We start from the raw sequence: 15414 nt of genomic DNA on the forward strand, positions 1-15414 counted from the left end.
TTTTTTTTTTTGGTTTTTCAAGACAGGGTTTCTCTGTGTAGCCCTGGCTGTCCTAGAACTCACTCTGCAGATCAGGCTGGGCTCGAATTTAGAAATCTACCTGCCTCTGCCTCCCAAGTGCTGGGATTAAAGGCATGCGCCCACCACTGCCTGGCTTAAGTTTCATTCTTAAATTGTGCAATTCTTCAGAAATATTTAAGGACTCTACATATGGAAACTTTGTGGCTGTGGATAATTATAGTTTCAGACTTTTTTTTTTAAGATAGGGTCTCATGTAGCCTAGGCTGGTCTCAAACTTCAATGTAGCTGAGGCTGCTGGCCTTGATCTCCTGATCATCCTGCCTCTACTTTCCATATATGGTACTGATAATTGAACCTACGACTTAGTGCATGCAGGGCAAACATTCTATCAACTGGGGTACACCCAGAGCCCAGGTGGTTTACATTTGTTCCTAGCTTTTAAATTGTACCTCTCTGACTTAAAAAAAAGGAAAAACACTGAAGGATACTTGTCAGTTAGGTCTCAACTACATACAATATCAGCTTAGCCTTTCTCCCCAAAGTGTATATATTAAAGGCTTTTGGCAGTAAGCCTCAACAAGATTTTTATTATTGTTGTTATTAAATGAAAACCATTACTTTCATCTAAAAGTTTAGACCTGGGGCTGGAGAGGTGGCTCAGAGGTTAAGGGCACTGACTGCTCTTCTAGAAGATCCACGTCTGATTCCCAGAACTCAAAAGGCAGCTCACAACCATCTGTAACTCCAGTTTCAGCTGCTCTGGCGCCCTCTTCTGGTCTCTATGAGCACCAGGCATGCACATGGTACACAGGCTTACATTCAGGCAAACAGTCATATACATAAAAAAATAGTTTTTTAAATGGAAATAAATAAAGCTTAGGATGAGTAAATTGGAGATGGTAGGTGTAGAAAACACACCATTTTAAACTCTAGGCAATAGGTGCTATAAATAGTTAACAAGCATTGCCAAATTACCAGGATTTCACCTCAACAAGGATTCTGAACCACCAAAGACACAGACACAGACACAAGTGAGTACCTTGTTTCTCGATGTCACTATCTGCTTGATGACTACACGATCTGCCAGCAGCAACACTTTTGTCACTGAGGAGAGCAGCAGCCGGGCGGCCTGTACAACTCCTGTTTTGTCTGTCAGAATTGTGACCTGACCATCTGATTCCAAATGGCTCCATTTCGTCACATCTGTGAGTGAGGCGATTGTTTCACCTAAAAAGGGGGGAGGGGGGAATATTACAGTGGGGATGAAAACTTAAACAAAAGACAGACTTTTCAGATAAAAAAAAAGACAGACTTTTCTCTCATCTCCCACGCATTTTAACATGGGAAACATCAGGAATAAGAAGCAACTCTGCTTCAGAAGGCTCTTCTGATGCTTTTTAGCAGAACAAAACAAAACAAAATAAACAACAACAAAAACAAACAAAAAACGTGCACTCTCAGAACCATGACAAACTTTGTACCAATCAAAAATACAATTTGTCTAGTAGTTGGCCAACCACACAATCTAAAGGCTGCCTCTCTGTGAGACAAAAGAAAAGTCCCAGGAGCTGAGATCCAAAACCTTAGATCCAGAGCAATGAGCAAGACACAGTGCCCAGGCCCAGGGCAGGGGTGGGGAAGGGGGGCAGAGGGAGGCGAGGAAGGGAGGAGGGGTAATGTCAGTCACCACTACCTGAAGAAGCTTGGGTTTGGAAGGACAGAGCTTTAGGCCCAAGGGTTAATACCTTCAATAAAGGGAGGTGGGGCTGGAAGAACAAACTATAGATACTTAAGAAATCTGTCTGCAGATCTGCCTGGAGATGGGAGGAAAAAGGAAACCAAGGAAGATCCTTACCCTTTGAGTTCCAATCCTGGCTGACTGTCAGATTTGTTAGTGATGCTTGTTTTTGTTTAGTTCTGTTCTGTTTTATTTTGCTTTAAGACACCACTATGCAGCCATGGCACTATGCAGCCAAGTTTCATGGCTGGCCTAAAACTTGCTATGTAGACTGTTGTGTTTTATTTTATTTTTTAATTATTTATTTATTTTATGTATGTGAGTACACTGTTGCTGTCTTCAGACATACCAGAAGAGGGCCTCGGATCCCATTACAGATGGTTGTGAACCACCATGTGGTTGCTGGGAATTGAACTCAGGACCTTCTGGAAGAACAATCAGTGCTCTTAACTGCTGAGCCATCTCCCTAGCCCTGTTGTGTTTTATAAAAAGATAAAGAAGGAAGGAATTTGTTTGGTGGGTGTATGGTATGGTGTGGGCTCTGAGGTATATTATAGAATAGAGTTTATTTAGGATGTGGGGAGGGGAGTTGAGAGAAAGGCAGAGAGAGAGAGAGAGAGAGAGAGGAGAAGGAGGAGAAGGAGGAGAAGGAGAAGAAGAAGAAGAAGAAAAAGAAGAAGAAGAAGAAGAAGAAGAAGAAGAAGTAGTAGTAGTAGTAGTAGTAGTAGTAGTAGTAGTAGAGACAGCCATGAGCACACGGAGAGAGGGGGAAAAGGGTAAGGGAACAAGGACAAGAGAGTGAGGAGGGGGCAAGCAGTTCCTTTTATAGTGAGTCAGGCACACCAGGCTGTTGCCAGGTAACTGTGGGGTGGACCATAGACTAAATGCCATTATAAGCCAGACTGGCTTCAAACTCACAGCTTCCAAGTGTTCCAATTAAAGGTGTGCACCACATGGCCAGCTTAATTTTTTTTAAAGATTTATATATTTATTTCCATTTTTTATGTGTAAGGATATTTTGTCTATATGTCTGTCTCTCTGTATACCACATCAGATCCCCTGAAACCAGAGTTACTGATGGTTGTGATGCTAGGTATCAAAGCCGGGCCTCTGTTAGAGCAACCTGTGCTCCTCACCGCTGAGCCCGCCCTCTCTGCAGCTTCAGATTCTTACAGGTCTTGTGGTGCCCAGGGAAGGGGAAGATCATTCTAGGACACAGATTGTCAACCTTCTAAAAAGCTCCTTCCTCCAAATGCCACCACATTGATTTCTAGAATAACAATTATTGTTAAAACTACACAAATAGCTGCACCTTCTAAGAAAAGAAGCCAAGCTTTGTGTGATGGTTTGAGTGACAGTCCCCTACAGTCTCCAGCATTTGAACACTTGCTCCCCAGTTTGGGAGGCGTAAAAGGTGTAGTCTTGTTGGAAGAGTTGTGTCACCATAGGTGGTCTCTGACAGCTAAAAGACTTCCACATTTCTAGCTCATTCTCTCTGGTTCCTGATTGGCATTCAAGATGCAACTGCCCTGTTCCCTACTTGGACCACCTCTGAGATCATCTCTTCTGCACTCATACCTGCTTCTGCATGGTGATTGACACTGTTGCCCCTGCCTCGAGTAAGAGTTTTATAAGCCAAGGTTTTTTCCATGTATTGTTAATCTTTTCATTCATCCACTCTGTGCCTTGTCAGCCTTTTAAAGTCTTAGTTGCTCCCAGGCTGCTATTCTCAGGGACCTTAAAAAGGGACCTGGTTGGTCTTGCAACAGAGAGTGTCATCTTGGGTACACTCTTCCAAGAATGGCCTTGTCTTTATTTTTTGTTATCAAATGCTGCTTGCAGATGTTCAGTAAGATCTTCTAAATAGAATGCTTGTTGTACTGGTTCAGGCAAGGGGCTTGAAGAGACTAGGAGACCACACTTGGTGGGCCGATCACATCCTTCATTACAGTGCCTTAGATTCTCCCTTATATGGACCCTCTGAGGCCTTGCTCAGGCCTTGGGTTCTGTGGGTTGGGCAGTCTGTCTGGGCCCTTACTCAGGACCCACAATGTTATCTTCATTCTTTCTGTTCATAAACATCTCAGAGCTCTTTCATTGTGACCCTGTGTTCGTTGTTGTAAATCACAGCTAAGGGGGGGGGGGGGGGGGGGGGGGGGGGGCAGCCCTGTGGCCCTCACAATCCAAGGTGGGGAGCTGCGATGCAGATAGAGAACCATGTTGTGATGACTAAGTACAGAACATCATTGAATAAATACTGTGTCAAAAAAAACAGAAAACAACCATGGACAAGATCTAACTCTCTACTCTTCAATCAATTGTGTTGGTCATTCTGTTTTATCACAGTAGTATAAAAGTAATTAATATAATGTGATGTTTTCTAAAACTCCTTACTTTTACAGTTAATAAGACTTTCTAAATAATTTTGTTTAAGATAAATTTGGAGGTCATAAAAATATATATGTCTAGTGACTGAGTTTCTCACAAAATGTCTATTGTTAATTTTATTTTTGGGTTTTCCAAGACAGAGTTTCTCTGTTAATCCCTGACTATTCTAGAACTCACTCTGTAGACAAGGCTGGCCTCAAACTCAGAGGCCCACCTGCCTCTGCCTCCTGAGTAATTAATTTTATTACATACATACAAATGTCTTGGTCATTAACATAAAAATCTTAAAAAGTATCAGAATCTTTTCAGCTGAACCATGGGGGATACAAAACAGTCAATATTTAGAATGACCAGTTGCTGGGAATACATAAGTCATACAAAAACAGACTTAAAGTAGGGCAGTTGTTAATGTACAGGAGAGAGGGTGTCGAGTCACAAACAGAAGCCATAGGAACATGAAAAGAAAGTGATTTGAGAGACAGTGAGGAAAGAAAATATAAAATTTGTATCTGACAAATGATAAGAAGAAAGAAAAAAATATAAAATTATAAACAAAATCATTTAGAGAGTATTAGACTCAGAAAGGAAATGACAAATTTAGTTTCTGACAGCAGAAATTTAAACAATACAAGTATGTACACACAAAACATAAGCCATTAAGTATGGATAACTAGCTAACTGATGCTTTACCAATAAATAAAGTTTATGGCAGTCATCCTCCAAGATGGCTCCCTAAAAGATCTGCCTGCAGGTACCCACATCTGTCAACTGTCCTCTCCTACATCAGCTTAAGATGTAGCCTACAGGCTGGAGAGATGGCTCAGTGGGTAAGACCACTGACTGCTCTTCCAGAGGACCTGAGTTCAATTCCCAGCAACCACATGGTGGCTCACAACCATCTGTAACGGGATCTGACGCCCTCTTCTGGTGAGTCTGAAGAGAGAGAAACAGTGTTCTCACATATATTAAATAAAAAAATAAATAAACAAATAAATCTTTAAAAAAAAAAAAAAAGACTTTAGGCTGAAGAGAACGTATACACTTCTGAAATAAAGCAATCAAGTCCACTCAGGCTGACCAGTGAGATGGCTCTGTGCAAAAGTGCTTGTCACGCACACCTGATGCCCTGACTATAATCTCTACAAAATGATAAAGAGGACAGAGGCCTGAATTTTTAAAAACTGAGACTATCATCTTGTTTCCTGTCTCACTGAGAGAAACCAAGTGCCAGGTCACAGGCAGCCTTAGTACAAAGAGATTCACGTGGTGACAGTCAACCAGGAAGTAAAGCCTACAGATAACAAAGGCCCAACACCTTCACCCAATGTCATAGGATGTACAGACCCAGAGTGCCCAGGAGAGCCACTTCCTGACTCCTATTTAAGGTCAACTGGCTACACAGCAATGGAAATATTTGTGTCACAAAGCTTTTTACAGCCAAGTCTACAGAGGACAAATGCGCTCAGAACTAACCCTTACTATGGTGGAGAGAGCGGAGGAAATGGCTGAGTGCGAGTGTTAGGAGCAATAGCTGAAAGAAAAGATGCTTCCTCGGTTCCTCTGGAAAATGTCCATTTTTCCTATCACTCTTAGCCACCAAAGGCTCTGCATAGGAGCCTGTGCAGATAGTATGCTTGACCGTTCTTTTTCTGACTAAACCCTGGGCATTTAATAAAAAGAGAAGTGGGCAGTACCAGCTGGCCCACTGCAGAACAGGACAGTGTCTCCTTCCTGTCATAGCTATTCCAAGTGTAGACTGCTAAGAATTCCCAGAAGTGGCACAAAGATTATAGGTTCGTGGTTATCATTTCTAGTTTATTATAAGCAATGAGCTAGTGTAGTCCCTTAAAGTGAAAACCCTAAGATACTCTGTGATGGTTTGAGACCCTCCTCCTAGCTGCCTGTGAGGCAGTCTTCTGGCTGGCTGCCTTCAGATCAAGATGTAGAAATCTTGGCTCCTCCAGCATCCACCTACTCAGTGCCATGCTCCCCACCACGAGGATGATGGACTGAACCTCTGAAACTATAAGCCGACCCCAATTATATTGTCTTTATTATAAGAGTTGCTTTGTTCATGGTGTCTCTTCACAGCAATGGAAACCCTAACTCAGACACACTCTAACAAAAACATTTACTGAGCTGCCATATAAAAAACAAATCGTGACAGGCAGTCAAGCAAAAAGTGAAAACCAACAGAGAGAGACTAAGATGCAAGAATCATGATGTGAGAACTTGGTAAACACGTATTCATGCCGAGTGCACATACACATCATATAACAATGCCACAAATAAGAAGAGCCCCATGTTCCCATGAGAACATGGCTTGCCCAATGTCTCCCTGCCTGGTAAAGGAGGTCGAACTGGGATCTAACAGCAAACCCGAAGCACTCGCCAGGTCTTGATCACCACTTTGTATTCTTCCTCTCAAGCACATGCAAACTGCCCAGGAGAAAGGCCATCAGGACTGAGTGAGCCAGAAGGCCTTCAGGAGTGATTCACGTCGCATGTCAGTGAAATGTCCTTATTTACGTGCAACTTCAGGAGGGGCCCAGTGGGAGTGGGGTTCCTCATAGAGTGAAAGGGCACTTCTGCCAGTTTAGAAGAGATGGTGTGTGAGGCTCATGCCACAGAGGGGAGCTGCTGGTCCTTGGCCAGAGCTGTCTGCTCATGCTTGCTCACTTTGTCCCCCTCCCCTCTAAGCACAGGGAGACATGGCTAAGGGACCATAGGACCTCATGCTGTTCTATCCCTATAAATCCCACCCCCACCCCTCTTGCTTTCAGCAAGGGCTGCTATCAGGAACAATTTGAGACCATCTTTCTGCTCTCTCTGCATTGGCCACTGTATTCTGTAACAAGCCGTATAAGTACCCACAGAACAATGTGGTGCCAGGAAAACAGGATTCTCCTCTTACAAACTGGTTTGTTGCCTCTCAGCAAACAATGAAGATTCTATAACCCTTTGTTTCTCCCATTTCCGTCTTGCCTTCCAGGAAGTACAAAGATACATTCACTGCTTGGTTAAATATTCATCTTTACCAAAGATTCTGGTATATTTTTCTCTGATTTTAATAGATTCGCATGACATGTCTTTTATTATGGCACACTTCAAATCCTTTCTTTTATAATGGAAAAAAATATAAACTACAAATAAGGTGAGGCCATCTCCTCTGCATCCCACATAAAACTGTTCTGTAAACCAACAAATGGCTAGAAGCCCGAGAATGGGGCCAGAGTCCTCCCTCTCCTGCAGTGAACAGCCATGTTCTGTCGGTTCAGCCACATCAGCAAGTATGCTGTCCGTTCTTCCTGTTCTCTGTAACCCTATCACATTGTCTGCATTTAGTTGTTTGTATGTAAGCACTTCTCACGAAATCTCCCTGCCTTCATCCTTAACCCTCTCTCAACCTCTCCTCTCCACATCACCTACCTCAGTCAGCATGGCATGTTTCCATTCTAACTGTGAATGAATCGTATAGTTTCAGGCTTAGGACTAGAGTCAGAGGGAGCCCATCATTCCTAAAAGCCAACCCACATCATTAATATTCTAGGATTTTTCTTTTAATGTTTTTATTCTTTGTATCTTGAGACAGGATTTCTCTGTTTTACCTAGCTGTCCTGGAACTCTGTAGAGCAGGCTGGCCTCGAACTCACTGTAGAGGGAGGGGGATTAAAGGCATGCACCACCACCTTTTAGCTGGATATCTTAACTCAAAATAAACCTAAAGTGTTTTGTCAGGGATGTAGCTTGGTGGTGCTTAGCATAAAAACAGCCCTAGGTTTGATCCCCAGCATTGTAGAAAACAAATTCCTAAGTTTCTGTGGGTGTAGTGGTATACAGCTGTAATCCTAGCGTTAGGAATCCAGAGACAAGAGGATCACTCCAAGTTAAAAGCCAACCTGGTTTACACAGTGAGTTCTAGAATAACCAGGCTACCTAGTGAGACTGCCTCAAATTAAATAAATAATAAATAGTTGCCATAATATCCAGAACAATGAAATTAGAATAGTCTTTAAAATAAATATTTATAGCTAGGAGCGGTAGTGTTCACCCATAATATCAGCACTTGGAAGACTAAGGCAGGAGGATCCCCACTGTGTTTGCAGGCAGGCTGGGCTATGGAGTGAGACCTGCCTCAAGAAGGAAAGGAGAGCTGGGTGTGGACCCACATGGCTTGGCAGAGGCAGAAGCAGGTGGATCTCTATGAGTTCAAAGCCAGCTAGGCCTGCAAAGAAAGTTCCAGGTCAGCAAGGACTTTGTCTCCTAAAACAAACAAACAAAGAAAACCAAAACAAAACAGCAAGCAAGCAAGCAAACAAACAAAGGGTGGATAAACACATACCTGCTCGTTTAGCTTCAATGCAGGCAACGTTAATTTCTTCTTTCAAATCCCAGTTTTCATTGGCTATAGCTTCCCCTACTTTAACAAATCTTCCAACTGCCAAGTTGACAGCTTGTCCCACACGCTGAATAGCTTGCAGAGTTTTATCAGACTTTTTGGTATTATCTTTATGGTTAATAAGTGTGGTAATCTGAAAATTAAAAAAAAGAAGAAGAAACTTTTACCTCAATACTTTATATATATATATAAAGTATATATATCACAAAGGCCAAAAAATTAAACCCAGCATATCAGACTAGCCCAAGAGACCAAATCATTCGCTTTAGACCTTGCAGCCCAGGGGCCAGGCAGTGAAACATCTTGCATCACTTCCCAGGACAATGCTCCTATTAATTGTGATTACAAGTTCACCTGAGGGCAGTAATCTGGGACATACACTTCCAGATACTCTCCAGATCTTCCAACAAATCTTCAAGACCAGAGAACACAGCAGGACAAATGACTGGCTCACAGAACACATTTTCCTCAGTTCTACCTAAGCTGCTCCGAGTAAAGACACTGCTCACGGCATTCCACTCTACCGCTCACAACGTAAATGGGTCACACATAATGGTACTTGTGCACTGGAGGTGTAGCTTAGCGGCAGAGCACTGACCTAGCACATGGGAGGTCCTTGGTTGGATCCCCAGAGCAATGTAAAATGATACTTGAGCCACACAAGTTGACTGAAATCACTGACAGCTTTAGAATGACCAGTGCAATCTAGTCTTTCAAGCCAGTTTTGTTGTATCAGCAGCCCCAAAATAGATGATATACCAAGAGTTTTATCATTTAGTTTTAAGCCCTGAAGTAAAATATAAAGGATGACATGTATAGATCATTAAAACAGATGAAAATCTTTTAAATGTCTCAGAAAAGTAACACATGTACAATATGTACATGCAAAGTATTTATTTTAAAACATTAGATGAAAAACAGATACCAACTAGTAAATGTATATTGAGTTTCATTTTGAAATAATTTTTATGGAATAATAACAAAGACCCAAACAAAACAATGGATGACTTAAAAAGTGACAGAGCACTGGTTAAGAGCACTGGCTGCTCTTCCAGAGGACCTGGGTTCAATTCCAAGCACCCACATGGTGGCTCACAAGTATCTGTAACTCTAGTCCCAGGGATCTAACATCCTCTTCTAGCATTTGTGGGTACCAGATACACAAATGGTGCACAAACATGCAAGAAAATATTCATAAACATAAAATAAAACTTAATTTAAAAAACAAAACAAAACAGAATATAAGAGGAAAGCATTCTGTACCAAGCATTTTTTAAGTTAAGGTATTAAGACTTTAGGATTAATGGAAATGTCTAAATTTGAATCTTGGGGTTGCCAGCGGCATGAGGGATGAGCTAAGTGATGCAGAGAAATATACTGGATGCCCCTACATTTTTTTTACTTTTTGTATTTGTACCTGTGTTCACATGTGCACACATGTGTGAGCATGCGAGTTGAAGCCATAGGCTGATTTGAGATATCTTCCTCACTGACTCTCCACCTCATATTTAAGACAGGGTCTTTCAGTGAACACAGAGTATACTTCAGTTACACTGGCTGGCCAGGGAGCTCCAAGGATCCTTCTGTCTCCATCCTCTTCCACAGCACTGGGATTCCAGAGGTACACCACTATATCTGGTTTGTAACTGGTGCTGGGATCCAAACCCAGTCCTTATGCTGATGGTACAAGTGCTGTACTCATTGAGCTACCTCTCCCAAGCCCTGACACTAATTATTTTCATCTACAGTATCGTTTCAATGTAATATTTCAATACAAATGTTTAGTATCTGTTAGATACCAAGACCTCAGGATGTGAGGTTTTAAAAGTCCATGGAAGGCCCAGCCTCTCTCCGCTTGCTCCTGTGGGTCAGGAAGCTACCAATCCACAAGCTCTCAGCTACTGCTTCAGAGCCATGCCTGTCTGCTTCCCTCTGAAACTGTAAGCAAACACCAAATAAATGCTTACTTTTATAAGAGTCGCCTTGATCGTGGTGTGTCTTCACAACAGAATAGTAACTAAGACAGGATACACGAGTGATTGAGACATACAATACTACCTCCAAGCTAGGCAGTGGTGACACACGCCTTTAATCCCAGCATTTGGGAGGCAGAGGCAGGCGGATTTCTGAGTTCCAGGCCAGCCTGATCTACAGAGTAAGTTCTAGGAGAGCCAGGGATATACAGAGAAACCCTGTGTCAAAAAACCAAAAAAAAAAAAAAAAAAAAAAAATACTACCTCCAATATTTGCAGTATAGAATAACAACTCAATCACAAAATATATTTCATAGATAAAATAAAACTCTAAAAAAATGAGGAAACATCAATGAATGATGAAAAGGTCTGTGCTACATTCAAATGAAGATAGAGTACTAGAGAAATAATTTTAATGGATGTTCTATGAAAAACATAACAATATGATATTGTACCTAGGAAGCCACCTGAGATTGGCTGCTCTTTCTTCTCTGAGAAAGTGGAATTGATAGTAGCAGGCTGGCAACCGCAGGGATGATGTATTTCAGAGAACAGAAACTGAGGGGTGAGAGGCTTTGGGGGTGAGCCTGTCCTTTCAACGACTGAAGTGAGGCCAGAAGGACAAAAGCAGTGAGCAAAGTGACAGGCACAAACTAGTGCCTGCGACAGATGGCCAGGAGCTGGCCCTGGAAGGCTGCTCGGCCAGCCGCTGGCCCTGGAAGGCTACACCGCCAGCCGCTGGCCCTGGAAGGCTGCACGGCCAGCCGCTGGCCCTGGAAGGCTGGGAAGCAGTGGTGCACGTCTGCAGTTCCAGGGAGGTTAAGGCAAAGGGACTGTAAGCTGCAGGGCATTTTGAGCTACAGAGAGCTACAGAGTGAGATTCGGCTTCAACAGAGTTGTGTTCTGTGCATTGCTGGGAGTCACAGAAAGGTTTTTAAGCAGGAATGTAGTAGACTCTCTGTGATTTTATAAACTCCTTCAGACCTCTCAAGGAAGAAAGAACTTTGTTTCTCTCCCAAGTATAAACTCACTTCTCATGAAGAGATGACAGGGGACCTCATGGTCCATTTCTGGGTAGGTTTCAGGATACTGTGACGTTATCACTTTCTCTCTGTCCCTCTCTGTGTGTCTGTGTCTGTCTGTCTGTCTCTCTCTCTCTGTCTCTCTTTCTCTGTCAGCACACACATGCATGTGCTTCCTCCCTCCCTCCATCTCTCTAGGATCAATCAATCAATCACAAGGACAGGAAATTCACTGCCCCATCACAGCTGTCCCACATGGAGCAATCCTATCAGGAGTCCTCCAAGGTAGGAGACTGATGCCACAGGCCAGCAGATGCAGCAGAACTGAGGGTTTCAACAGACTCCGCAGACCAGTTTAAATTTCCATAGGCCCAGGCAAACTCCTTTATTTCAGTTTTGCTATGGACCTTGGTCCAGAACCATTGTGTAAACTAAACTACTACAGAATTCTTAGCTCACAGAAACTGTAAGACAAATGTTTTGTTGTTTTAAGACACTAAATTTGGCATAATTTGCTAGGTATGGATGTAAGATGCCCCTCCCCCCCACCCCCCCCACCCCTACCCCCGCAGGCTCATGTGCTTGAACACTAATTCTCTATCTTGTAGCACTGTTTGGGAAGATTATAGATATTTTAGGACAGTGGCTTTCAACCTGCAAGTCCCAACACCTTTGGGGATTCAACTGACCCTTTCACAGGGGTTGCATATCAGATATCCTTCATTTCAGATATTTATATTACAGTCCATAAGGGTAGCAAAATTACAGTTATGAAGTAGCCACAAAAAGTAAGGTTGAGGGTCACCACAACATGAGGAACTATATTAAAGGGTCGCAGCATTAGGAGGGCTAGGAACCACTGGGGAAGGAGTTATGCTGAAGAAAAATGTGTCACTGGAGTATCCAACTGAGGTTGTTTGTCTGTTTGAGCCTTGGCCAGCCTGGAACTTACGGAGATCCACTTAGGCTTGGAGGCCTACAGCACCACACCAGGCTGCCATCGAGATCCTATGCCTTGGTCCCTCTTCTTGTTTTCCTTTTCCTTTTCCTCACTGTGATGGGCTATATTCTTTCTAGAACTGTAAGCTAAAATAAACCCTTTCTCCTGAGACTTGCTTTAATAAGGGTGTTTAAGCACAGTAATAGAAATAATAACTAATAAAGGCATTGCTCTTTATTGATAAATAGGAATACAGATTTAGTATCTGGATCTGAAGAGATGCTATAACAAAACTCAAAATTTGAGAGTAACTTTGAAATTACTGCCTTTGAGCAGACTGTGGAGAATGAACCCCGGGAATGCTGAGAGCACTATACAGAAGCAGGAGACTTTGGGGAACTCTTAGTCAGTTTGGAGTGCCAAACAAATACCTTCGGCTGGGCCTACAGGAGCTCACTGCTTACAGTTCTACAAAGCCAGGCTCAGGCCTCCATAAGACTGGGTACTTGGTGAGGGCCAGGTCCTCACGGGTAGTGCTTTCTGGATCTTCACTTGGTAGATGAAGCAGACAAGTTCCCTCAGGCTCCACCCTAAAGCATTAGTCTCATTCATGACTTAATCCCCTCCCAAAGGCTTCATTTCTTACCAACATTACCATGGGGATTAAGTTCCAATTTAAGAACTGTGAGAGGAAACCAACATGCAGACCACAAGAGTGTAAGCAAAAGCTTATTTTAAAAAAAAAGAAAAGTGGGAAAGGGATTAAGGAGACATCTCAGCAAGGAAAGTGTGTGAAGACTTTCCTTGAATTTGGATTCCAGAACCCATGAAAATGCAGTAAAAAGGACATCAAATTCTCAAAACTGATATGGGAGATGGGAAGTAGAGTCATACGAATCTCTAAAAAATCGTGGATCAGCTAGCCTAATCTACCCAAAGGTAAACAAAAAGAGACTCTGTCTCAAAGATGATGAAAGGAGAAAACAGATAGATATCCAAGCTTATCCTTTGACCTCCACATACATGCATGTACACATTCACATACACAAATTCATACAACACATAATCTTTCACACACCTTTCTCCTTTCTCCACCCCACACACACAGGTTTTGGGGGTGGAGGTTTAGGTGAAAAAAAAAAATCACTAGAAATTAGAGGAAAAGAATCTTTATTCTGTAGTGGCAGAAGATCATCTTTAATAATAAGGAAAGTAGAAAATATCCCTCAAGAGTTAGGTGGTCTAGCTAAGGTGCTTTGACAGGATTTGAAGGGGCTATAGTTTGCAGTAAAACATGAGTGAACAGAGAGAAGTTAAATCAAAGACTGTTAAATAAAATCAAGCCACAACTTGCTGCTTTTGAAAATTCTTAGCCAGATGGCATTCCGTGATAAAATCATAAATGGCTTGCAGGCAAAAGTCAAATCTAAGGCACTGTCAAGAAAGGCGAATCTAAAGGCGGACGCAAGGAACTGGCTGTAAAGTCTTGCTGTCGGCCTTGGAAGCTTAGACACTTGTCCTCCAGCTGTCCCAGAAGGAGGCAGAAGGCAGGGAGGTGACAAAACTCGAGGGTATGGCTTTGTCTAAAACATGGAGTGCAGCATGACTCACAGGACAACTAACAAAATTAATCACACTGGTAGAAGCATCATCAACTCAGACTTTAAAAAAAAAGGATCAATATGAAATGAAGGAGTTCCTACCGCTACGTTTCCACAGGCTGAGAAACTAGCTCAAACAAGGGCTGCCTTTCACAAGAAAGGGCGACCAGCTGAGAAACCAGTGCCAAGACATGAAGACAATTCTCGGGACTTGAGTTTTAATTAAGAAGCTGCCAACCTGGGTCCAGGTGCATTTTAGGAAGTTATTAACCAGCAGTTTTTTTTCTTTCCTTGCTTTTTAGTATAAACTTACAAAACATCCTGCATGTCCTATTTTTCCTACTGCTAGAAGGAGTTACACTTTGGAAATGGCTATCTATAAAAAGCCAGATTTCCAGGTCAACCTTGTGATTCAAGCTGATGCTCTCAGGAGAGGTTGTTTATGGATGGAAGAAGAACAATTTACCACAGAGGTTAGAGAACACAAGTTCTTTGCTATTGCTTCCTACCAGAGACAAAGTCTCCCCTCCCTCTCCTTAGTTACTTCTAGAAGCATAAGCAGGGACACATATCAAGAGGTAGAGTGCTGGCCTAACATGCACTAGGCCCTGGGTTTGATTCCCAGCACCATACTCCAGGGCCATAGCAAAGAGGCCTGGAATCCCAGCACTCCAAAGGCGGACTATCTCAGCACAGAGTAAATGAGAAGCGGGCTGTTGTTCCTTATTCTAGAGGGTAAGGCCTGGCCTCACTGGGTTCCCATCCTTTGATCTCTAACTCCTTCTCTAACTAGGGGAAGCCAGTTCACTAGAACCTCGGGCATGATGAAGAACTAAGGCTGCTTGCCAAAGCTAGAGATTCTCAGGTTTCCAGACGGCACCGAGAAGGTATCTGGAGCCACCCAAGTAATTCCCACTTCTCAAATTTCTGGTTCTAAGGAACTGACTTATTTTAATCCATTAAGTTTTGAGGCATTTTGTTATGTAAAAGTAAACATAATGTCATATGTGTGTTTTGAAGTAAATTCTCAGTCACTGAAGAGGATAAAAAGTAAAAAATTTTGGATTGATTATTTATTTATTCATTCATTCATTCATTTATGAATGAATGGTGGTAGAAAAGTACATAAAATATATTTGATAAGGAACATATAAAATCCAACATGACTCTCCACAGCTTCAGAATGACTGCTCTAACTTTATAGAAGTTCACTAAGATGTATAAAGTTAAGTATGATTAATTTTGCTTTGTGATTGATTTTCTTTTTTTACAGGTTTTTTTTTTTTAGTTGGTTTGGTTTGGTTTGGTTTTCTCTCTCTGTGCAACCCTGAC

At 42.3% G+C, this 15414-nt stretch overlaps 1 protein-coding gene across 3 annotated transcripts in view; it reads right to left on the bottom strand.

Moving 5' to 3' along the window:
- Positions 1-15414, bottom strand: part of Ctnnal1 (catenin alpha like 1) — a 58316-nt gene that overhangs the window by 34368 nt on the left and 8534 nt on the right. For all 3 annotated transcript variants that reach the window (XM_031377448.1, XM_031377446.1, XM_031377447.1), the window contains exons 2-3: positions 8490-8679; positions 1061-1248 (exon numbers count right to left, since the gene is read on the bottom strand). In XM_031377448.1, coding sequence (XP_031233308.1) covers positions 1061-1248; positions 8490-8679 — 378 coding nt within the window. The remainder of the gene's footprint in view (positions 1-1060; positions 1249-8489; positions 8680-15414) is intronic.

The sequence above is a fragment of the Mastomys coucha genome, unplaced genomic scaffold (assembly GCF_008632895.1).
Source record: "Mastomys coucha isolate ucsf_1 unplaced genomic scaffold, UCSF_Mcou_1 pScaffold18, whole genome shotgun sequence".
NCBI lineage: Eukaryota > Metazoa > Chordata > Mammalia > Rodentia > Muridae > Mastomys > Mastomys coucha.